The 22,203-nt window shown below is 51.5% G+C and overlaps 2 protein-coding genes across 6 annotated transcripts; one reads left to right on the top strand and one right to left on the bottom strand.

Moving 5' to 3' along the window:
• The first annotated feature begins 417 nt into the window (after window positions 1-417).
• On the top strand, window positions 418-2,827 carry PPP1CA (protein phosphatase 1 catalytic subunit alpha). Its single transcript, XM_072639282.1, has 7 exons — window positions 418-565; window positions 744-875; window positions 1,261-1,491; window positions 1,616-1,720; window positions 1,868-2,091; window positions 2,172-2,306; window positions 2,395-2,827. Exons 1-7 carry the CDS (start codon window positions 511-513, stop codon window positions 2,503-2,505), a joined length of 993 nt encoding a protein of 330 aa, XP_072495383.1. The 5' UTR covers window positions 418-510; the 3' UTR covers window positions 2,506-2,827.
• A 44-nt stretch (window positions 2,828-2,871) lies between these two features.
• On the bottom strand, window positions 2,872-5,536 carry RAD9A (RAD9 checkpoint clamp component A). 5 transcript variants are annotated; one of them, XM_072639278.1, is made up of 11 exons: window positions 5,364-5,536; window positions 5,216-5,286; window positions 4,992-5,123; window positions 4,790-4,904; window positions 4,601-4,700; window positions 4,350-4,459; window positions 4,160-4,266; window positions 3,943-4,007; window positions 3,730-3,846; window positions 3,336-3,504; window positions 2,872-3,213 (listed from the first exon to the last, which is right to left on the bottom strand). In XM_072639278.1, exons 1-11 carry the CDS (start codon window positions 5,395-5,397, stop codon window positions 3,118-3,120), a joined length of 1,116 nt encoding a protein of 371 aa, XP_072495379.1. In that variant the 5' UTR covers window positions 5,398-5,536; the 3' UTR covers window positions 2,872-3,117. The 5 variants fall into 5 exon arrangements, with proteins under 5 accessions (XP_072495379.1, XP_072495378.1, XP_072495382.1 ...); XM_072639277.1 differs by having other exon boundaries at window positions 3,336-3,525; window positions 5,364-5,519; XM_072639281.1 differs by having other exon boundaries at window positions 3,336-3,443; window positions 5,364-5,519.
• Window positions 5,537-22,203: the final 16,667 nt, after the last annotated feature.

Here is a 22,203-nt window from a genome sequence, read left to right as displayed (position 1 = left end):
TCTTTCTCGGCCCCCTCTAGGCCCCGCCCCTCTCCCACCACGGGCCCCGCCCACTCCCCCTTCCAGTTCCCTCTTCATTTCCTGGTCCCGCCCCTGTTCTCGGCCTCTTTTCCGGCTCTGGCTGGGGCCCCTCCCTAGCCCTCCTCCTGCTTCTTTTCCTCCTCTTGTCGGGGCCGGCTCTTGACTCGTCGGTCCCACCCCTCCCCTCCTCCTATCCGGGCCGCCGGCTCTCTCCCGGTCCCACCCCTCGTCTCCTCCTCCTCCTATAAGAGCCCTCCGATCGCTCACTGGTCCCGCCTTCCTCCGCCACCGCCGCGGCTGCTCCCCTCCCGCCCGGAGGGCGGCGCTGTGGCGCGCGGCTCGGGGCGGGGCCTGGGCGGGGGCTGAGGCCGCGGGCAGAGGGCGGAGGGCGCGGCGGCGGAGGCGGCGGCGGCGTGAGCGGGCGGCGGGAGCGGCGGCGGCGGGCACGGGCCGGAGGGACGGAGCCGGGGCCCTCGGGGCGGTGCCGCCATGGCCGACAGCGAGAAGCTCAACCTGGACTCCATCATCGGGAGGCTGCTGGAAGGTACCGGGCGGGGCCCGGGGGCCCGGACGGGGGCGGCCGGAAGCGGGGCCGGGGCTTCGCCGGAAGTGCCCGCGGGAGGGGAGGGTGGGGGCCGGGCGGAAGTGCGGCGGGGGCGGGGGGCACCCGGGAACTGGGGGGGGGGGGGCGGGGGCAGGCGGTCTCTGAGGCCTGTGTCCAGTGCAGGGCTCCCGACCCGGCAAGAACGTGCAGCTGACGGAGAACGAGATCCGCGGCCTGTGTCTCAAGTCCCGGGAGATCTTCCTGAGCCAGCCCATCCTCCTCGAGCTCGAGGCACCCCTCAAGATCTGCGGTGAGACCCCCGAGGGGGGCGGCCGGAAGTGCCCGTACGCCGGACACGGCCTCTACAAAGGCCTGGAGGTGGGAGATGAGTCTGAGCCAGGGCGCCCTCCCACCTCTCGACCAGCCCCTTGTAGGGTTTGGGCCAAGCCTCGGTGGTGCTTTGCACCCTACCCCCTCCCCCAGGGCCTAACAGGGTCAAGACGGGGCCAGTGATTGGCTGCAGTGGGAGCTGGGCACCCATGCCCCACTCTCTGAGCCCAGGACAGTTGCCTTCCCAAGGGGGATTTTGAATGGAGCTGGAGTGGCCTGGAGGTCCTTCCCTCCCTGGTCTGGGCTCTTCATGAGTCCAGGGGGTCATTGGCCCACCCTGTTCACGGGCTCCTCTCCCTACGTAGGTGACATCCACGGCCAGTACTATGACCTGCTCAGACTGTTCGAGTACGGGGGCTTTCCCCCGGAGAGCAACTACCTCTTCCTGGGGGACTATGTGGACCGGGGCAAACAGTCCCTGGAGACCATCTGCCTGCTGCTGGCCTACAAGATCAAGTACCCAGAGAATTTCTTCCTCCTTCGAGGGAACCACGAGTGTGCCAGCATCAACCGCATCTACGGCTTCTATGACGAGTGTGAGTGGGGGGTGAGGACAAGGGCGGACGGGTAGTTGAGCCCTTCTCAGGGCTAAGTGGGGGGTCAGCCCCCAGGGCTCATTAGCAGCCTGTCTTCATGGAGCTCCCTCTCCTTCCCTCACAGGCAAGAGACGCTACAACATAAAGCTCTGGAAAACCTTCACGGACTGCTTCAACTGCCTGCCTATTGCAGCCATCGTAGACGAGAAGATTTTCTGCTGTCACGGGGGTGAGGCTTGGTGTGTGGGGCACTGTGACCCTGGGGCTACCTCCCACTTCTTCCAGAGGGTGGGAGGGTCTCCAGCCTGGGGTAGGGGAGTGGTCACCCACCAGGCCAGTCAGGGCTGAGGGGCTCAGAGGAGGCCGCCTTCTCCAGGACTGTCCCCAGACCTACAGTCCATGGAGCAGATCCGGCGCATTATGAGGCCCACAGACGTGCCGGACCAAGGGCTGCTGTGTGACCTCCTGTGGTCAGACCCTGACAAAGACGTGCAAGGCTGGGGGGAGAATGACCGTGGCGTCTCCTTTACTTTTGGAGCTGAGGTGGTGGCCAAGTTCCTTCATAAACATGACCTGGACCTCATCTGCAGAGCACACCAGGTCAGGGACTGGGGCTAGGGGCAGGACGACCTGGCCCGGCCCAGAGGGAGGGATGCTGACCAGGCTTTGCTTTGGCCCAGGTGGTAGAAGATGGTTATGAATTCTTTGCCAAGCGGCAACTGGTGACCCTCTTCTCTGCCCCCAACTACTGTGGTGAGTTTGACAATGCAGGCGCCATGATGAGTGTGGATGAAACCCTCATGTGCTCTTTCCAGGTGCGTGAGCCCAGGGCTGGAGAGGGAAACTTTCTGGGACCAGCCTCTCCCCAGGGCAGCCCATCTGACCAGCCCTATCTCTCCGCAGATCCTTAAGCCAGCCGACAAGAACAAAGGCAAATATGGGCAGTTTAGTGGCCTGAATCCTGGTGGCCGCCCCATCACCCCACCCCGTAACTCTGCCAAGGCCAAGAAATAGCCGTCGTGGGCATGACTGATTGTACAGAAATCCTGGCTCCTCCTGGGGTCTCTGACATCCAGGAGAGCCTCTAGTTGCAGGGAGCACCAAACCTTGGTGTAATTTTCTTTTATAAAACAAAATCAAATAGTCTACTTCCCTCTAGCCTTGCCCTGTTCTCCCTCTAGCGCCCCATCCTGGGAGCTGGATCCTGGGTGGAGGAGCTGGGGAGGGAAAAGGAAGGCCCCTCGGAGCAGGGAAGAAAGCTTGAGTCCCATCTGGGCTCAGCTGCTCTGTGCCCTTATCTGGTCTTTTTTGAATAAATGTCAAAGCTGGATTCTCACTGGCCTATTAGCCTGCCTTTTGTCCAGAATGACGCATGTCTGCTTCAGGATTGGGAATCTTTATTGAGGAAGGAGGGGTTGGCTGTGGTGGCCAGAGCAGAAGCAGAGCCAGCGTCCGCTTCGGGCCCAGGGTGGAAGTGACCAGGTTCTTCCATCTCCATAGAGACCCCCATCCTCCTCAAGCACAGTTCAAGTCTTTTCTGACACAAAGCAGGCAGAGGAGCAGACTCGCCAGACGCTGCTCCTGAGAATGTGAGGTGGCCCAGCTGCTGCTGTCCCTGAGAGCCAATCAGCCCTCTCCCTCACTGTCTTCTGCTAGTACCGGGTTGGGCTCAGAGGGAGGTTCTGTTGGGGCCAACACTGAACCAAAGAACAAGGAACGGAACTAGAAGCAGAGAGAAAAGCAGCACTGAGTACAGGCCGCCACCAAGCCAGCCCACAAACCCAGGGCAGAACGCACCATCTCCCCACACCCCACAGGGAGCAGACAAGGGACCATTTGTTCACCTTTTTCAGGGGAGGGGTTCCAGGCACCACATTGGGCTCTGCCTCCTCTTCCTCTGACACAGGGGAAGGGGTCCGGGGGGCCACCAGTGCCCCATCACACACAGTAGTCTCCATAGCGATCATGTAAGAGTCAATGTCATCGTTAGCAAAGTCATCCAGGTGTGTCGTGCTAAGGGAGAAAGGCCCAGAGCTGGGGACAGGGTGTGTGGCCAGTTTTCCAGCAGAAGAGGGGGCAGGCTGAAAGGCACCCCACCCACAATGTCACCAAGCCTTAACTGAACTTAGGAGGAGGGCAAGACCTGGAGGTAGGAGGTCTTGGGGAAGGTGGGGGAGAGGAGCTGGACCAGAAGGGCAAGAGGAGGGGGGAAAAGAATGCTGTGGAGCGCCCCCTCACCTGTGAGCCCCCTCCTGGGGTGGACAAGGTTCCTGAGGGCAGAGGTCAGGCTCAGAGAGGGTAGCCAGGACAAAGTGACCGTCCAGCAGCGAATCCTCAATGATGAAGATGGCCGGCCTGGTGGGGAGGGACAAGAACCACTCTTGGCCACTTGGCAAGAGTGGGAGGGGGCAGAGACCCCAGAGCAGGTCCCACTTCCTGCCCATCTTATACCTTCCAGGAAGATCAAAGTGGATGTTGAGGGGCAGGTTGGCAGACTCCGCAAAACTCAGGAGACCCTGAAAGAGCAGATCCGGATGTCAGTGGGGCTGGGCAGAGCCTGGCTAGGGCAGAGCTGGTGCAGGGCTGGGCAGAGCGGGGCTAGGGCAGGGCTGGTGCTAGGGCAGGGCCGATCAGGCTGGGGTCACAGCACAGGGGAGAGCCGCCTCACCCGGAACTCCTTGAGGCAGAAGGTGATGGACGCTCCCTCCTGTGCCTGCAGCTGCTGGAATTCGTCCTCACTGAGGCTCATCTCGGTCATCATGGCCTTGGCGGCATCTGGGGGAGGAAGCGGGCCTCTATCCCAACCCCCCTCCAGCCCCTGGAGGACCCCCATCCCTCCCCCCCAGGTCCCCCCTCACCTGTGTCCTCCTCCAGGTAGCTCCGGAAGACAACCCTGCGGCCCCGGCTCACGCCCAGCGTCACCTCCGAGAGCGCCGGGGAGAAGGGCGCCACGGCCTCCACCAACACCCTGCCCAGAGCACGAGGGGCGAGGCCACTCAGCACAGCCCAAGGACCCTGCCCAGCCCGCCCGGTGTACTAATGGGGGAGGTCCTCCATTCTGGGGTGGGGGGTCTGTGCCCGTGAGCGACCACGCATGTCCCCAGCTCACCGGGCGGGGGCGCGCAGCACATGTGGACACCTGGCGGGGTCGAAGATGGCCTGGAGGGACTCACACTCCTGGAAGGACAGGTTGTGGGTCTTGGTCACACCTGGGGGGGCGCAGGCACGCACCGAGGTGAGTGGGGCGGGGACACGGCGCCCCCCCCCCCGGCCCCGCCCCTGCCGGCCCCGCCCCCACCGTGCTTGCAGTGCAGCTGGATGACCAGGCGGCTGCTCTCGGGGCTCAGGGCGATGCAGCAGCGCTCCACTGTCTTCTCCAGCGCCGCCAGCGAGCGGAACACGGACAGGAAGGACTGGCGGGGGGCATGGCGCGGCCATCAGCGCGGCAGCAGGCGCGCCCTGCCCCCGCCCCGTCCTCCCGGCCCGCCCCGCGCCCCCACCTTCATGAGGACCTTGCAGCGCGGTGGCTGCGCCTGCGGGGGCCGGGCCGCCTGGTAGTGCTGGAAGAAGAGCGGGGCGAAGAGGAAGCACGCGAAGGCCGAGCGCGACGCGTTCACCGTGCGCAGCGACAGCTGGGGGCGGAGATCAGGGGGCGGAGGTCAGAGGGCGGAGGCCAGCGCGCCCAGCCCACCCCCACCCCGCCGCTTGGCCGGCGCCGCCTCACCCCGTCCTCCAGCGGCTCCATGTACAGCTCGTCTCCGATGCGCGACAGCGAGTGCGCGGCCTTACCCAGCACTGCGTTAGGGGAGGGAGGTCAGAGGGCACAGGCCGTGACCTCCGACCCCTGGCCCCGGCCCTCGCCCCACACTCACCCCGCACATTTCCTCCCGTCACGAGGCACTTCATGTCTCCCGGTCCGGCCCGGCCTTCCCCCGCCACCCGCTCTCGGGCCGGCCGGTCCCAGCACCCAGGCTCGGCTTCCTTCCCGCGCGCTGGGCCCGGGTGCCGGCCCCGGCCCGCCTCGCCCTCTCATTGGACCTAGAGTGACCGACGCAAGGCACCTCCGTCACGTGGGCGGAAAGCCAGCCTATCCGTGCCGCGGCCTGCACCAGGTGACAGGACCTCGGCCGGTCCCTTCGTGTCACGTGACGAAACCGCCCTGGCCCCTCCCGCTTGAGGGGTGTGGCCTGAGGACAGCCCCGCCCCGGGAGGCGCGTGCGCAGACGCCTCCGTTGCCTTTGGAGGTCTATGCCTACTCTCTCAAAGGCCGGAGCCCCAGGCCGGTGCCCGCTGTGCAGCTTCAGAAACTGCGGCTGTAACGTGGGAAGAGACGCAGCCCGGGCCCTGGGAAAGGCTGCGATCGGAGTTCCCTGCCTTTCTGAGCGCTTTTTCGCAAAAACGTTATCCTTGCTCGTTGTAGATCGTTCTCCTTTGCGGGGGGCGGGGGGCGGGGGCGGCCCAGCCCACCCCGCCCCAGCCCAGTGCCTGCGTGCAGTAGGTGCTCCATAAATGAACACTTGTGCAAAGAGCGAGCGAGTGCACGCAGGGCGATCGCCCCTCGGGGAAGGCCGCTTGTTTGTTCTTGCCAAGAGTGCCTGTGCGCACAGCAGGGGACCTTGATGGACACCTCTCTGTGTCTCCAGCAAGGGGCACTCGCACTCCCGGGGGGGCGGGGCGGCGGCCCCGGTGCAGGGAGGGGGCTGGGGAGAGAAGACACCGCAGGGGGCTCCTTGGCTGAGTTTGTCCAGTCAAGCTCTGCAGCCCAGGGGTGGGATGGCCCCGGCGGAGCAGGAGCGGAGCCGGGATCCAGAGAATCCCATTCAGCCGCCTGCTCACCTTAGGCGAAGCGGAACAGCCAGGGAAGGACCAACAGGTACTTAGAGTAGGGGCACCATCCAGAGCAGCGATCCTCCGGGTCGAGTCGAGTTGGGTCTATAAGCACTCCTGAGGACCCATTAGCCAGGTCTGGTGCCGAGGCATGCAGAGAAAGCCCGAGGCAACCAGTACTGCTCAGGAGAGGCACTCCCACAGGGGAGGAGCCATTCACCCGAGGACTGCAGGGTAAACTGGGGCCAGCCTTCGAGAGATGAGCCAAGAGAAGAGGCCAAGGACTCTTTGAAGAAGCTAAATCTATCGTAAGGATGTGCCCTGCTTAGACCAGCAAAGTCAGAGACAAGGAAAGGTGACCTTGGAAGCCCTTTCCTTGTACTTGAAGCATTCCACATCTGGGAAAGGATTCCGAGGCCTCAGTAAATCCATCAAACATGAAAAAGCCAGCACAGACAATGATCTTGCCCCCAGGGCACAGGCTTCCAGTACCTGGTCCCAGCTCATTTTTCGTAAGACCCAACAGGAAATTTGGGAAATGTAACTGTCCAGTAGCATAAATTCTGGTAAGAACCCAGTTCTGAGCAAGGAAGAAATGTTGTACATCACCTCTCCCCAGAGCAGACAAACCTCAAGGCGGAAGCCCAAGGCTTCTGTCAGTCTCCAGATAAGGGTCTCTACTGGTCTGAAAGAGCCCAGTATCACTCAGCCAAGCTTGAGCTGGAGACAGTAGAGGCTGGGGCTGCCCATGGTGGGGTCCACTGGAATGGCACTCTCCTGAGCAGACCTATCCAGCACTGCCTAGCAGCAGATAGACCCCCTCCAGTGGAGGCACCACACCCTTCACTGAAATGCCCTGTCCGGCAGGGATCCTATCCATCACTGTGCCCAGTCCTGAAGGGTTGCATAGGCCTTTCCACTCTGGAGTTGTGAGTTCCCATGGTCACATGTGTTCCCTACACCAGCATCTATCTATGTTGTACTTTGTCTGTGATCACTCTGCTATAAGGAAGTACACTAGTAGGGGCTCGTGAACCTCAATATTAGAAGTCACCCTTAGAATCGATGAGAAAAAGGGAGAAGGAAGTCTCATCCCCAATTCCTGTCTAGCAGTAGCAGATCTCACACCACACTACAATATGGCAATCACCGGAACAATCTGGTCCTAGGTGAGAAAGAGAGAAGTCGATGGAAGGAACAGGTCAGGTGCACAATACACACATCTCCTAGTGTTTGATAAGCCTGAAGATCCCAGCTATTGGGGCAAGAACAAGTTATTTTCAGAAAAAAGAAATCCAGGCTATCAGTAGCCATTTAAAACAATGCTCTAAATCACTAGTAATTAGAGAAATGCAAATTATAAATTAAAACAACTCTGAGATACCACCCCATACTCATCCGCTTGGCTAAGCTGATAAAAAAGAAACAAGATGACAAATGCTGGTCAGAAGCAGGTGTTGTGAACTGGACCAATCAATCAGGAAAGCAATCTGGAACTCTATAAAACTATGCCTACTTTTGACCTAGCAATACTGATAATAGGGAGGGCTATGTCCCAAAGAGATCAAAGAAAGAGGAAAAAGACCCCCATGAACAAAAATGTTTCTAGCAGTTCTTTTTATGGTGGCAAAGAATTGGGAATTGAAGGCATGCCCATCAAATGAGGCACAGTATATGACTGTGGAGGGATAGTACTGTGCTGTAAGAAATGATGAAGGGAATGAATTCAAAAAAACCTGGGAAGACTTGCATGAACTGATGCAGAGAGAACTGAGCAGACCAAGAAGAATAACTATACAGTAAAAACAATATTATGAAAATAATTAACTTTGGAAGACTTTAAGAATTCTGATCAACACAGTGACCAACTAGAATTCCAGAGGACTCATGATGAAACATGCTATCCACGAGCAGATGGAGTCTGAGTGAAGATTAAAGCATACTTTAATAGGGGGAAGAGAGAGCATTCAAAACTGAAAATAAAATAAAATTTGATTAGGAAAAAATATACTTGTTACTTAAAAAAAGGCAGCAATTGAATTACTTCTAGAACCAAAAAATTACTTCTAGAACTGCTAGACTACTTCTAGCAGTCACCTCCTCTGAAGAACTAGCCTGCCCTGTGAGTGCCAGTTGGGGCAGTGAGTCAAGAGGGGGAGCTATTCTGTATGTACTTGACATTTACTAGCTGTGTGACCCTGGGCAAGTCACTTCCCCACATTTGCCTCAGGTTCCTCATCTGTTAAATGAACTACAGAAGAAAATGGTAAACCATTGCAGTGTCTTTACTAAGAAAGCCCCAAACAGTGTCAGGAAGAGTCAGTCACAACTAAAAGAATGACAGAATAATAAATTGTGGACATTTTGATTATGTTGTATCTCCAGCACCTTGGATAGTACCTGGCATACAACAATTACTTAATAAATGCTCGGTTGGTTATGATCAAAGGGGGTAATTTCAGAATCAAAGATCATAGTTTGGAGAAATGGTGAGGTTTAAGGTAAGGGTACCCATCCTTCCCTCCTTCAGCATACGCCTGCCATGGCCTTGTCACTGTGGGACAGTATTTCCTGGCCCCTTCCTCATCTTTCAGAGAAAACAAAGGCATCCATCTCTAAGGTGGTGTGCTTAGAGATCCTTCCAGAAAGGCTGGCTGTGAAGGTGACATGAGAACTCTCATTCTTGGACTTTGCCTGACCTCCGCTGAGTCACCACCCCCAAGCCCAGAATGACCTGATGCCTCATGGTCTGGGAAGCCCAACAAAGGGGACTTTTGAACCAGTGCTGATGCTGCCCCCCTCCTTTTGCTCTGCTTGTTCCCAAGAACTTTCTGCACAGCCTCTGGGCACCCTGTTCTGGGAATGGCTCTTATCTGACATTGTGGATGAATGATCTGAGAAGCTTGTTCACCAGGGATGTTTTTTCTTTGGTCTCAGTAACTGACAATGGCTATCTATGAATAAGCATGTGGAGGGGTTGCCACTGACCTGAGTAAGGGGAAAATATACACTCCAATGGGATGTTGATCTGCAAGAAGAGAGGACTGACTCCGTGCTGACCCCACAGAGAAAACTCTGAAGTGTCAGAAGGCAGTCACTGAAGAAGGTAGGCACCGATGAGCTTCTTGGCCTCAGAAAGTTGCTTGGTTTCCATCCAATTCAACCAACATTTATTAATATACAATACTTGATGTGTCCAAGTGGCTTCCAAAGGAATTACCCCAGTGCTTGACAAGGTTCTCCTCCCCAGCTCTGACATTTAACATTCTAGGGTCTCTCCAGCTTTTGACATTCTATCCCCAAATTTGAGAATTAAAAAGGGCCTCAGTAGCCATGGTCCAACCCAAAAGGAATCCGCACTGACACACACAGGTGCTGCTCATAAATGTTTAATGACTACCTGTCTAAAAAGGCCTGACACACTTTTTAGTTTCATTTGCATTATTATTTTCTACATCCCTCTCTTTTTTCTTTTTTTATTTAATTAATTTGTTTTCAGTTTTCTAACTTCCATGAGTTTTAAATTTTCTCCCCCTCCCTCCTCCCTCCCTCCCTGAGATGGCATGCAATCTTATATGGGATCTACACATACGTTATTATTAATTAGTTATGTTGCATAGAAGAATTAAAATGAATGGGAGAAACCATGAGAAAAACCAAACCAAAACATAACAAAAGAGAAAATAGTCTGCTTCATTCTGCATTCTGATTCCATAGTTCTTTCTCTGGATGTGGATGGCATTTTGCATCAAGTCCTTTTGGAATGTTTTAGGTCTTTGTATTGCTGTGAAGGGCTAAGTCTATCAGGAGCAGTCCTTGAACACTGTGGTTGTTACTATGTACAGTGTTCTTCTGGTTCTGCTCATTTCACTCAGCATCAGTTCAAAAAGCTCTTCCAGGCCTTTCTGAAGTCTTCCTGTTCATCATTTCTTACAGCACAATAGTATTCCATTACATTCATATACGGCAGCTTGTCAGCCATTCCCTAATTGATGGGCATTCCCTTGATTTCCAGTTTTTGGCCACCACAAAGAGAGCTGCTATAAATATTTTTGTACATGTGGGACCTTTTCCCATTTTTATGCTTTGGGATACAGCCCTAGAAGTGATATTACTGGGTCAAAAGATATGCACATTTTTATAGCCCTTTGGGCATAGTTCCAAATCGCTCTCCTGAATGGTTAGACCAGCTCACAGCTCTACCAACAATAAATTAGTGTTCCAACTCTCCCACATCTTCTCCAACATTTATCATCTTCCTGTTTTGTCATGTTAGCCAGTCTGATAGGTGTGATGTGGTATCTCAGAGTTGTTTTGATTTGTATCTCTCTAATCAATAGTTATTTAGAGCATTTTTTTATATGACTATAGCTAGCTTTAATTTCTTCCTCTGAAAACTGCCTACTCATATCCTTTGATCACTTATCAATTGGGGAATGACTTGTATTCTTGTACATTTGACTCAGTTCTCTATATATTTTAGAAATGAGCCCTTTATCACAGACACTAGTTGCAAAAATTCTTCCCCAGTTTTCTGCTTTCCTCCTAATCTTGGTTGCATTGACTTTGTGCAAAATCTTTTCAATTTAATGTAATCAAAATTATCCCCTTTGCATTTCATAACGTTCTCTTTCTCTTCTTTGGTCATAAATTTCTCCATTCTCCATAAATCTGACAAATAAACTATCTCTTGCTCCCCTAATTTGATTATAGTGTCAGCCTTCATACCTAGATCATGTACCCATTTGGACTTTATTCTTGTGTACAGTGTCAGGAGTTGGTCTATGCCCAGTTTCTGCCACTCTATTATCCGGTTTTCCCAGCAGTTTTTGTCAAACAGTGAGTTCTTATCCCAGAAGCTGGGGTCTTTTTCCCATCACTTTCTTCGGACTAGGCAACTAATAAAAAACACTTAAGTCCCACTTTGTAGTATTTGCCCATTTCTGAGGTATAAATGCTCACACTTGAAATTTAACAATCGACTTGAGAGCCAATAAGTAGCCTCTGCCTAACGACCTCCAAGGAGAAGGAGGTCCTCCCTGCTCCTGGGGACAGCACACATCATTTCCTTAAAGATCCAAGTCCAAAGTTGCCTCTTTGTGTCTTCCCAACGCTGCTCCTAGTTCTGCTCCTGGGGCCCTCTGCCAACCAGAGCCACTCCAATCCACCAAGAGAGCTGTCTTCTTTTCTCAGTGCTTAACCATCCCTACTTCTTTCACTCAGTCCTCCCAGGACAGAGACTTAAGGTCGTTCCCCACCCTGGCTGCTCCCCAAACAGTGGTTCCCAGAACTAAACACGAGTCTTTTTTGATGCCAGATGAAGCTCGCTTGGGGCTGCCCCACCAAACGCCTTCAAAGCATGCTAGAATCTTCTGGTCATTGTCCTACACACTGTTCAATCTAACTGACATCCCTGCTTCAGGTACTTGTAATTTTCTGAACCTGAGTGTAAGACTCGGCATTTACCCCTCCTGAATTTCATCTGATTAGATTCAGTTCGTCGCTCTGGCTGGTGAATCTTTTTTGAGTCCCTACTCTGACATCCAGTACACTTGTGAAGGTCCCTCTCGGGTCAGACAGCCTGTTGTTTTGTGATTTTAGAAGATCCCGAGACAGGTCACGCCAATGGGAGGGACTTCTGTGTTCTAGAGGGCCTGCGGCCTGGGGTGTGAAAGGGGGTGGAGGGGGCTTTTCCAGGGGAAAAGACTAGGACGGTCACGAGGGATGGGGTCCTGTCTGAAGAGGGGCACATGGATTTACTTGCTGAAACCTGGATCACCACAGCTATGGGGGCCTCCTTGGAACTGGAAAGAGGTAAGTTTAGGACAAATTAAAGGCAGCTCTACTTCCCACAGCAGGGGAGGAAACTGATGGAACTCATTACCCCAAGATGTGGTCTAGGCTGGAAATAGAAATAGTTTCACAAAAGGTTTAGATAAATCCATGGATGACAGCCCCATTAATGAGTTAGTGAGGGAACTACGAGGTTGGGGCCCATGTCTCTCAGGGGACAGCAACCTTGGCCTGGCCTGCCCCAGCCCTTGGGGCTCCAGCAGAGGAAGGCTCCACTAGCGCTCCGTGCTGGCCCGACACTCTTTTTTGTTGCTAGTGGCCTCACTGGATGCTCTGAGGGAAGCAGGATACACCTAGTCTCTTCATTTTACAGAGAAGGAAAATGAGTTTCAGGGAGAGAAGGAGCCTCGACCAGCCCTGGCATGACAGATTTCAGGGCTCTTACTCAGACTTCCAGGCTCCACCTTGAGTTCACTAGAACAGGCAGCCCCACAAGGACTTGGGGTGATGAAAATAATAACGGAAATGCCCGTGGTGCTCTGACGTGTGGAAAACTTCATCCCAGGGGAGCTCCTTGAGTCACAAAGGCCCGTGAAGTTAGTGGTGTGGAAACAGGCTTAGAAAAAAAATGAATGTCAAAGCCAGAATTTAAACCCAGGTCTTTCTCATTCTAAGCATCTCATGGGCTGTCTTTCTACATTTACCTCATTGCTGCTTTGAGCAATGTTGGGGGACAAGGACGAAGCTTGGACACCCAGACCTGGCTGGGGCTATCCTCAACAAGGCCAGAAGAGGGCGATAGACACCATCCCTCAAAGTTTGGCACCCAGTGCAGGCATCCATCCCTGCTTCAAGGCAACCAGTCATAGATGAGGAAGGTTCTCCTGTGTGGTCAGACCTGGGTGAAGTCCTGTGATGAGGAGAGCATAAATCCCTCCACCCCCGCGCTTAGAAGGATAAAAGCACGCCATCCATGGGTTCTATGCTCCACTCATTCAACAGCGTCAAAGCTGTATGAGCAGGAGCCCCCATCCCCCCTCCCAAATACTCCAGCACTGGAAGTATCCAAAGATCCCACACAAACACAGGTAATAAACAGAAAGTTTGGCATCCAATGAGAAGGAGGATTTGTAACCAGCTCATCCTGGGGGGCCCTGCCGACTCCAAACATCACCAGAATCTCCAAAACTTTCTGTGGACTAAATATGGTGTGAGGTAGACCCTCAAATAGCGAGGTCCCTGTCCAAGAATATCCTCCCACACGAGTTCAGCCTCTGATGTGAGGAGAATGTAGAATGAGGGGAGACTTAAGAACCAGAGCCTTGGGCTGACCCTCCCCCACTCAGCAGAACAGGGGCTCCCCTCCAATCTCAACCCTTTCTTGGCTTCCACAGCCACCAGACTGCCTCTCTGATTCCCTCCAGCTCCAGCCCTGCCTCCTCCAGTAAGTTCTCCCTGATAGTTCAGCCTTTAGGGACTTTTCCCTCCAAACTCCTCAGAGCTCCTCTTGCTACCATCTGGTGATTTTTGCAGAGTGCTTCTGTGTCCCATGATTCCATAAGCTGCTCAAGGCCTGGGAACCTTACCTCTCTCTGTTGTAGCTGAGCCTCCAGTGGGTACCTAGTGGAGACTGGGTGATGGGTCGATTTTCTGTCTCTTCCCCTTTCAGGATGCTACCACCCCTCCCATAACCTCAGGAAGGCTGTACCTGGTCCTGGCCCCCCCTTCCTGGGGCCCCTGGCCCCTAAAGAGGCCCAGGCAATGTGCAGGTTGGCAAAAGAAACCTAGGGAGGGAGGGAAGGAGGAGAAGATTGAGTGGCAGCCAATGACTCAGCACTTCAGGATAAGGATCTCCCACCCCTGGGAAAGGTAACCCCCACCCCCTACCAGGGGAGACCGAGTCATGAGGCCTGGGGGGTAGGCTGGCTGGGTAGAGGAGAATGGATTTGGACCTGGCACAGGTGGCAGGGGGAGGGGGAGTGTTCCTACATTCCTGCACTTAGGACCTACCCACCCAAAGAGATGGAGCCCAAGAAAGAAGGGAAAGAGGGAGGAGGGAGTCTTCCATCTCAGATTCTTTTACTAAGCCGGGGAGAGGTCGAGGAGGGCCTGGGTTGGTCCAAGTATTTGTGTCAGGGCCAGGGGGGACACGGGGCAGGGCCAGGCAGGGCAGAAGGTGAGCTAAGCAGAGGCCCTGCTGCCTGCCCCCTGGGGTTTCCGGTGATATCACAGTCAGCCCAGGGCAAGGCAGGGCTGGCAGGCCTCAGCTCCTGGCTCGTTCCCTCCTTGGGAAAAGGGAAAGTGTGTCAGGGCTGGCAGCCGCAGGAACACATTCCTGATGGGTTTCCTTCCCCTCCCAGGCTCCCCACCCTCCTGCCCTCAGCTGCCTCAGTCACTACCGGCACGCCACCACAAATGCCAACAGTCTCATGAGCTGGAACCTTCAGGGAGGAAGAAGGTCAACTGGGGGAGGGGGGAGCTGAAGGAGCACTCTTGCAGCAGCATCTCTAGGGGCTTCCAGGTTTGGGTCCTTTAAGAGGTAACCTCCCCACCTCAGCTACTGCCCTAGAAACCCCAGTCTGCCAGGGATGGGCAAGGCCTTATAGCCACCTTGCCAAGAATCCTTCCTTCCCCCAGCCCTCCTCACATACTTCCTTGTTTTGCATTTGTCACAGACCTGAACTGAGGCACTTTCCAGCCCCCAGGTTAGGACCTTAGACTTAGGGACACCAAGTGTCATCAAAAGTGATCTCAGGCTCCTTGACTGCAAATCATTAGCCATGCTCATAAATTATTCTAATGGGGGGGGGGTACCTCCAGGTATTTGACAGGTCAGATCAGGAGACCCAGACCCAGAGCAAGGATGGAGCTGGTTCCCAAGGGGGAGATGGAGGGAGGAGGGACAGGACCTGGCTGTTCTGAGGATGTCAGGGGAGAAGATACAGACCCCCGGGGCAGGGCAGGAAGGAGACTGGTGGGCAGACTGGGGTGGAGCTGAGAGGGGGAAGTACAGTGTTCATATGGTCCTCAGGTGAGGCTACAGACCACACCTGGGCAAAAAGGGAAGCTGAGTGAGTTCAAGAAACAGAGGTCACCTTATCTGCCACAGGGAAGGTGATTAACAGGACAAGCTGGGCCTCTCCCTTTCTCTCTCTCCTTCCTCTATGTCTCTGACTCTCTTTCTTCTCTCTCTCCCTCTCCTTGTCTCTCCTACTTCTCTCTCCTCCCTTTTTTTCCCCCTCTCTCCTCTTTCTCTCCTCTCTGTCTTTCCTTGTCTCTCCTACTTCTCTCTCCTCCCTTTCTTTCCCCCCTCTCCTCTTTCTCTCCTCTCTCTGTCTTTCCTTGTCTTTCCTATTTCTCTTTCCTCCCTTTCTTTCTCTCTCCCTCCTTTCTTCTCTCTCTCCCTCTCCTTGTCTCTCCTATTTCTCTCTCCTCCCTTTCTTTCCCTCTCCCTCCTCTTTCTCTCCTCTCTCCCTCTCCTTGTCTCTCCTATTTCTCTCTCCTCCCTTTCTTTCTCTCTCCCTCCTCTTTCTTCTCTCTCTCCCTCTCCTTGTCTCTCCTATTTCTCTCTCCTCCCTTTCTTTCTCTCTCCCTCCTCTTTCTTCTCTCTCTCCCTCTCCTTGTCTCTCCTACTTCTCTCTCCTCCCTTTCTTTTCCCCTCTCTCCTCTTTCTCTCCTCTCTCTGTCTTTCCTTGTCTTTCCTATTTCTCTCTCCTCCCTTTCTTTCCCCCCTCTCCTCTTTCTCTCCTCTCTCTGTCTTTCCTTGTCTTTCCTATTTCTCTCTCCTCCCTTTCTTTCTCTCTCCCTCCTTTCTTCTCTATCTCCCTCTCCTTGTCTCTCCTATTTCTCTCTCCTCCCTTTCTTTCTCTCTCCCTCCTCTTTCTTCTCTCTCTCCCTCTCCTTGTCTCTCCTACTTCTCTCTCCTCCCTTTCTTTCTCTCTCCCTCCTCTTCCTCTCCTCCATCTCCCTCTCCTTATCTTTTCTTCTCCCTCTCTCTTCTCTGACCCAAACAGTAAGCTAACTATTTCTTGTCTTGTCTTAATGATAATTTCATCTTTCAAAAAGTAGCAGAACCAATAACAGGAGCTTCTTCACTCCAGATCTGCTTCTCACAAAGAAGAATTGGCTACAGGACAGAAGTGACAGGAACCTTCCGAGGAGGAGAGGAAACCTGAGCATGGGCTGACATGAAGAAGATGCCCTAGGTTATGGGAGAGCAAATTTCTAAGGTTTCAGAAAAAGGCTAGGAAGGATCCCATGGCCTAAAGGTCTACATGGGAAGTTAGCCAAGGAGGAACGAGAAGTTCCCAACAATGAAATTCTGGAGATACAAAGGGAAAGTTCTAATGAGGAAAAGAAATTGTGGATGCACAGGGTGCTCACCTACCATCTTGGATTTTCAGCAGCTTCATGTGACAGATAGAAGCAAGAACATGTACAACAAGAGAAGATAAATAAATTCATCATGGCACAGGGTGGCAAGAGCAGCATCAGGTGCTAAGGGTGAAAGCAAACTGAGGGTTGAAAAGAAACCAAGGCTCATGAAAAAGTGGTTTTAAGGCATATTGGAAGAAGAAGAAGTTTAAAGAAGAGATACAGCTATAAAGAGGAGGCTCTGGGGTGTGGGAAGTGAGAGCCACCATTGCTGCTCAAGTCATTTTTTTTGCTTTTTGTTTTCTCTACAAAGAAGAATGATCTTTGACCCAGGAGAGGGAGAATCAAAATGTCTTCTAGAGCATGGAGACCCAGACTGAGTAAGGAGATGAGAGGAGAGCTCCTGGAACATACACATTCCTGCTCTGATGAGCCACATCCTCCATCTACGGGATGACCAAGAGATGTCCCTGAAAGATACTGGAGAACAGGAGACATTAGAGAAAAACCCTGCTTGTCTAGCTGTCATCTGCCCTGACCACAGCACACCTGGAGGCCTGGCTTCCATTCTGGAGACTAACATCTTAGGAAGAATATTGATCTAGTGGAAAGTTTTCAGCAGATGGCAACCTAGATGAGGAAGAGCTTCCAGATTGTGACACACCAAGATGTAAGAAATGAGATCATCTGACCTGGAGGAAAAGAAAGAGAGACAAGGATTGGACTGGTTCTGCTGGACCCTACAGGGCAGAGCTAGAATTAATACAAATGAATCAACAGGGGCTGATGAAAGGAAACCAGAGCTGTCCCAAAGTCCCCAGAATGGGTTGTTGTTGTCTCCAAAAGCTCCCCTGTACTGGAAGTCCTCAAGCAAAGTCTGGGTGACCATTTTAAAATGGAACAGAAAGTACATGAATTCAATGGGATATTATTACTGTGCTATAAGAAATGATAGATATGATATGTATAGAGAAGCATGGAGAGATCTACATGAACAGATGCAGAGTAGTCAGGAGAACCAAGGAAACAATTCACACAATAATTACAACAGAAAGAGAAAGAACTACAAACCCCACCCCCCCAAAAAACCCACAAAAGCTGAATATAACAAAATAATAAAGACAAAGTGGGACTTGTATGGAAAGATAGGAAAAGATACCCCCTGCCCCCCAAGCCACCTACGCATGGAGATCCTCAGAGGTTACACATTATACAAGTTTTCAGTCTTTTTCATTGTATCCATTAGTTGTGCTGATTTTTTTCCTCTTTAAAAGTACTTTTTGTTTTACAGGATGGCTCTCTGGGAAAAGGAAGGGATATTTGGAATAATATGATGATGTAAGAAAAATAAGACATCAATAAAAACATTTCTCAAAAAGAAAAAAGGAAAGAAGTGTAACAGAAGGAATTTGGGTTGGGTGAAATGGTCCTTCAGGTTGCATCCAACTGTGAGATTCTGTGATTTTGTGTGGCTGTTACAGGCATGTCTCCATAAAGACAGGAAGTTGGGGTGGGGAGAGACCCTGCAGGGAGGTGTGTTCAGAGTTACTGCAAAAAGGACATGTCATCAGATAGCCTGGCACAATAAACAGATGGGCATCCTCAACACTTCCTCCTCTCTGTCCCTCCATGTCCAATCAATGCTTAAGTCTTAGAGATTTTATCTCTACAATATATCTTGCATTCATTCTCTTCTCTGCACTCACACAGCCAAAACTCTACTTCATGTCTCACATGAATCATTGCAATAGTTGCTACTTAAAAATTTTTTTTTTTTATCAATATCTTCTCTTTCTTTCATCATCATAGTTATCTCACTCATTCTTCTACCTTCCCCTCTAAGAGAGTCATCCCATAGAACAAATAGTATTTTTTAAAGAGGAAGAGAAGCCAACACAACTGATGGATAGATTGAAAAAGTCTGAAAACTCAAGTAGTGTGTAAGTAACTCCTCTGGACCTCCCAGCTACCTCCACTTCTCCCATCCCCACGAAGGGCTGGGTCGGAAGCTTTTCTCCTCTCTCTGCAGTTCTGCTGGATCTTTATCACTTTATTCCATTCGCTTCTGATTTTTGGTGCGTGGTTCTTCTTTCCCTTCCCAATGTGGTAGTCACTGTGTATACTGTTTTCCCGGTTCTGTTGACTTCACTCCGCATCAGTTCAGAGAGATGTTGCAATAACTTCTTGACTGGTCTTCCTTCTCCAATCCATGTTCTACACAGCCGCCCAAGGGACAGAAGCACAGTCTGACCACATCACAGCCCTGTTCAAAAAACTCACAGAGCTTCCTATTGTCTTGAGAATAAGACGCAGAGTTCTCTGGCATTTAACGCCCTTCACAATCTAGCACCATCTGAGTTTTTGGACACATTCATTGCCTGTACACACTCTAGATTCTGGTCAAATTGCCCTCCTTGCCAAGTCCTTTCATCTCACATCTCCATACCTATGCCCAAGCTCCTCCAGCAACCTTACAGAATCTCTCACTTCCTTCCCTCCTGTGTGAGGCTTCTCCCAGTGCCCCAGCTGTGAATTTTTCCTTTGTGCATACTTTGTCTTTATTTACATGTCTACTTTTCCCCTCCATTGGAATGTGAACTTTTTGAAGGCAAAGCATTTCATTCTGATCTCTGCCTCTCTAACACCTACATTTGGCATAGAGTAGGCACGAAATAAATGCTTGCTGAATGAATGAATCTTTCCCACCCTCCAGCACCTATTACAGGACTCGCACTAAATAGTTGTTGAATGAGTTTGTTGGTGTTAGAAACATCCCTGCCTCAATGATGCCATGTCCCAAGATTTTCTGTGCAGAGAGGCAGCCGCTATTTCTCTAAATAGGCTTCTCAATAAATGTCAAGGTGAAGGAAGCTGAAAGGAGGACTTCAGTCATCTGAACCCAGGGTTGTATCTGATAATTATAGCTGGCATTTATAGAGTGCTTTTTTAAAGGTTTGCAAAGAGCTTTAGAGATCTCTCATCTAAGCCTCACCACAACACGAGAAATTAAGTGGTATTATTGTTATCCCCACTTTACAGATGAGGAAACTGAGACAGGTAGAGGTTAAGTGACTTGCTCCGAGTCACACTGCCAGTGAATGTCTGAGATCAGATTTGAACTCAGGTCTTCTTATCCCTAGAGCTCTCTCTGCTGTGTGACACAGGATATGATATCTATTTTATATGTCTATATATATGATGTCTTGGTCTATTTTAGGCATTCCCAGGGGCATCTTTGTGGGCCTGCTACCTCAGAGACATGGCCAATCTTCAGCAAAAAAAGGGGGGGGTGGTATATTTGAAGTTGGCTTTTGTTTTCCTTTCTCCTCTTCCATCTTCCTGGCATGAAGGATCCTGCCCACTTCTTCCCCAGGGGCTAACACATGTCCTATTTTTTCAGCATATCATCAATAGATTTCCACCTGGTGTCACAGAAGGACCCCTCCTTGGATATGTGAACATTAAGGGGGGATACTGAGGGCATGTGAACCTTGCAATACCCATAAGAATAGCACTTTAATGGAGGAATTTCAGGCAATGTGTTAGACTGTTTAGGGACAGGTTTCTGGGTGTCAGGTTCTAAGCACTCTTCAGATCATACCAAATGGACAGCTAACTCTTCTGCCAATTCTAAAGGCCAACTCAGCTCCCAAACATCTGTCAAATGAAGTCTGGGGGTTTGATGACCTAAGGCCCCTTTCAGCTCTGACGTGGGAGCAATCCTCTGGGGTGAGCCATCACTGCTATGAGTGGAAAATGATCAAGGGATTTTTGGTTTACCGGGGATGAGGGAGAAAATGGGGTCAAAACTGGAAAACTGGAATGGGAGGAAGAGGGAGAAGCTGCTGTTCCAGATGCCAGTGGCCCACAGCAATAATTATGGGAGAATGGGAAGAAGACCTTCTGCAGAGGGGCCAGGCACAGGGGCCAGGGGACCCACACACAGACACAAACACATAGAATCCCAGAGTGGGAGGAGGAGCTGAGGCAACTTGGCTAGGCTGTCCCCAGAGATGAAACCCCGCTCCAACATCCCCTCAAGGTGCCTGTCCAGACCTTCCTTGGCCCCCCTCCACTAAATTATGAAGGCAAGTTAATACTAATACTGTCATTATCTGCAGTCTCTCTCCCCACCAAACTCCATGAGCCTGTCCCAAGAGACTGAGGAGAAAAGAAAGAAAAACATTTTTTTTAAATGCCTGGACATTTCCACATGTTAGTTCATTGGCTCTTTCTAGTGGATGGGGGAAAGAAACATGTATTTATTGAGCAGCTACTCTATGCCAGGCAGTATACAAGCACTTTCTAAATATTATCTCATTTGGTGATTTTATTATCCCATTTTACAGATGATAAACCTGTAACTGAGAAAGATTAATTGACTTGCCTTCCCAGGGTCACACAGCTGATCAGTATCTGTGGCTGGATTTAAACTCAAGTCCTTCTGACTCCAGGCCCAGTGCTCTATCCATTGTGCTACCTAGTTGCTCTAATAATAATAATAGATAGCATTGTAAAGGCTTTACAATTATTATCTAATTTTATCCTCACAACAGCCCTAGGAGGTAGATATTTTTTATTTGTTACAAATGAGGGAACTGAGGTAGAAGGAGGTTAAGTGACTTTTCCAGGGTCACTCAGCTAATGAGTATCTGAGGCAGGATTTGAAATCAGGGCTTCCTGATTCTAAGTCCACTGCTCTGTGTTACCTAGCTTCCAACACCCCTGCAGTCAGAGAATCCTAGATTTAGGGCTGAAAGGGATTCCATAGTTCATTGTACTCTCATTTTACAGACAGGGTAACTGAAGCCCAAAGAGGGTTGGGACTGTCTTGACTTTTCTATTGGTATCCTCAGATTCTTAGGGCAGTGAGGTAACTCTGGAAGGGAATCTCTTCTTCATGAGTTCAAATCCTGCCTCAGACATTTCCTAGCTTTATGACCCTGGGCAAATCACTTCACCCTGTTTGCCTCAGTTTCCTCATCTGTAAAATGAGCTGAAGAAGGAAATGGCAAACCACTCTGGCACCTTTGCCCAGAAAACCCCCAGTGGGATCCCAGGGAATTGGACATGACTGAATAACAAATCCCCAAATGCTTGGCACACAGTGAGAGCTTAATAAATGCTTTTTCCTTCTTTCATTTGCACTCATTCCTTGGCCCAGATCACAAAGGTAGAGCTGATTCAGCTAGGGATGAGATATGACCATCAGTTTACAGACACAGAAACAGAAGCATGGAGGAATGAAGGGGTCAGCCGAAGAGGACAAAAGCAGCCCAAAGGCCAAGTTTCTGAGCTCCTCACTCCCACCCAACCCTGTGCTCTTTCTACAGAGTACCCAGCCTGGGGGGTGGGGGGTGGGGTGGACTGGGGCCAGGGGCTAACTCGAAATGTGCCCTGGAAGCAGCTTGGCAAGTTGAGTTGTGAAAGGAACGTAGGAGGTAATTAAGATGAATTCTAGTGAGTTGGAGGGGAGAGCCTGGGAAGCCTGCCCCTTGTGGAGGGACCCAGAGAGCCCAGCCCACCTCAAGGCCAATGTTGGCTAAGCTGCCACCAGGAGGGAGTCAGCCTGGTAGCATCCAATTTTAAGCAATTATTTTTGCTAACTAGGAGTTCAGCTCGGTTCGTGTGCTGAAGAAATTCAAATGTCAAAGTGCAAGTGTAGCAACTTTTAAAATTGTGAAATCTTTAAAAATCATTCTTTTAATATTTTCCCCC

This window comes from Notamacropus eugenii, chromosome 2, assembly GCF_028372415.1.
Source record: "Notamacropus eugenii isolate mMacEug1 chromosome 2, mMacEug1.pri_v2, whole genome shotgun sequence".
In the NCBI taxonomy this organism is placed as follows: domain Eukaryota; kingdom Metazoa; phylum Chordata; class Mammalia; order Diprotodontia; family Macropodidae; genus Notamacropus; species Notamacropus eugenii.
Note: the sequence above shows the minus strand (reverse complement) of the source record. Positions and strands in the feature narration are given on the sequence as shown.

What these genes read in the sequence shown, in the direction of transcription:
- PPP1CA (XM_072639282.1), top strand. Translation starts at nt 511, where the DNA reads ATGGCCGACAGCGAGAAGCTCAACCTGGACTCCATCATCGGGAGGCTG. An exon ending in GGCACCCCTCAAGATCTGCG is followed by an intron (nt 876 to 1,260) that starts GTGAGACCCCCG and finishes CTCCCTACGTAG; the next exon opens with GTGACATCCACGGCCAGTAC. An exon ending in TCATCTGCAGAGCACACCAG is followed by an intron (nt 2,092 to 2,171) that starts GTCAGGGACTGG and finishes GCTTTGGCCCAG; the next exon opens with GTGGTAGAAGATGGTTATGA.
- RAD9A (XM_072639277.1), bottom strand. Translation starts at nt 5,397, where the DNA reads ATGAAGTGCCTCGTGACGGGAGGAAATGTGCGGG. An exon ending in CTACCTGGAGGAGGACACAG is followed by an intron (nt 4,267 to 4,349) that starts GTGAGGGGGGAC and finishes TTCCTCCCCCAG; the next exon opens with ATGCCGCCAAGGCCATGATG. An exon ending in CACTTTGATCTTCCTGGAAG is followed by an intron (nt 3,847 to 3,942) that starts GTATAAGATGGG and finishes CCTCCCCACCAG; the next exon opens with GCCGGCCATCTTCATCATTG.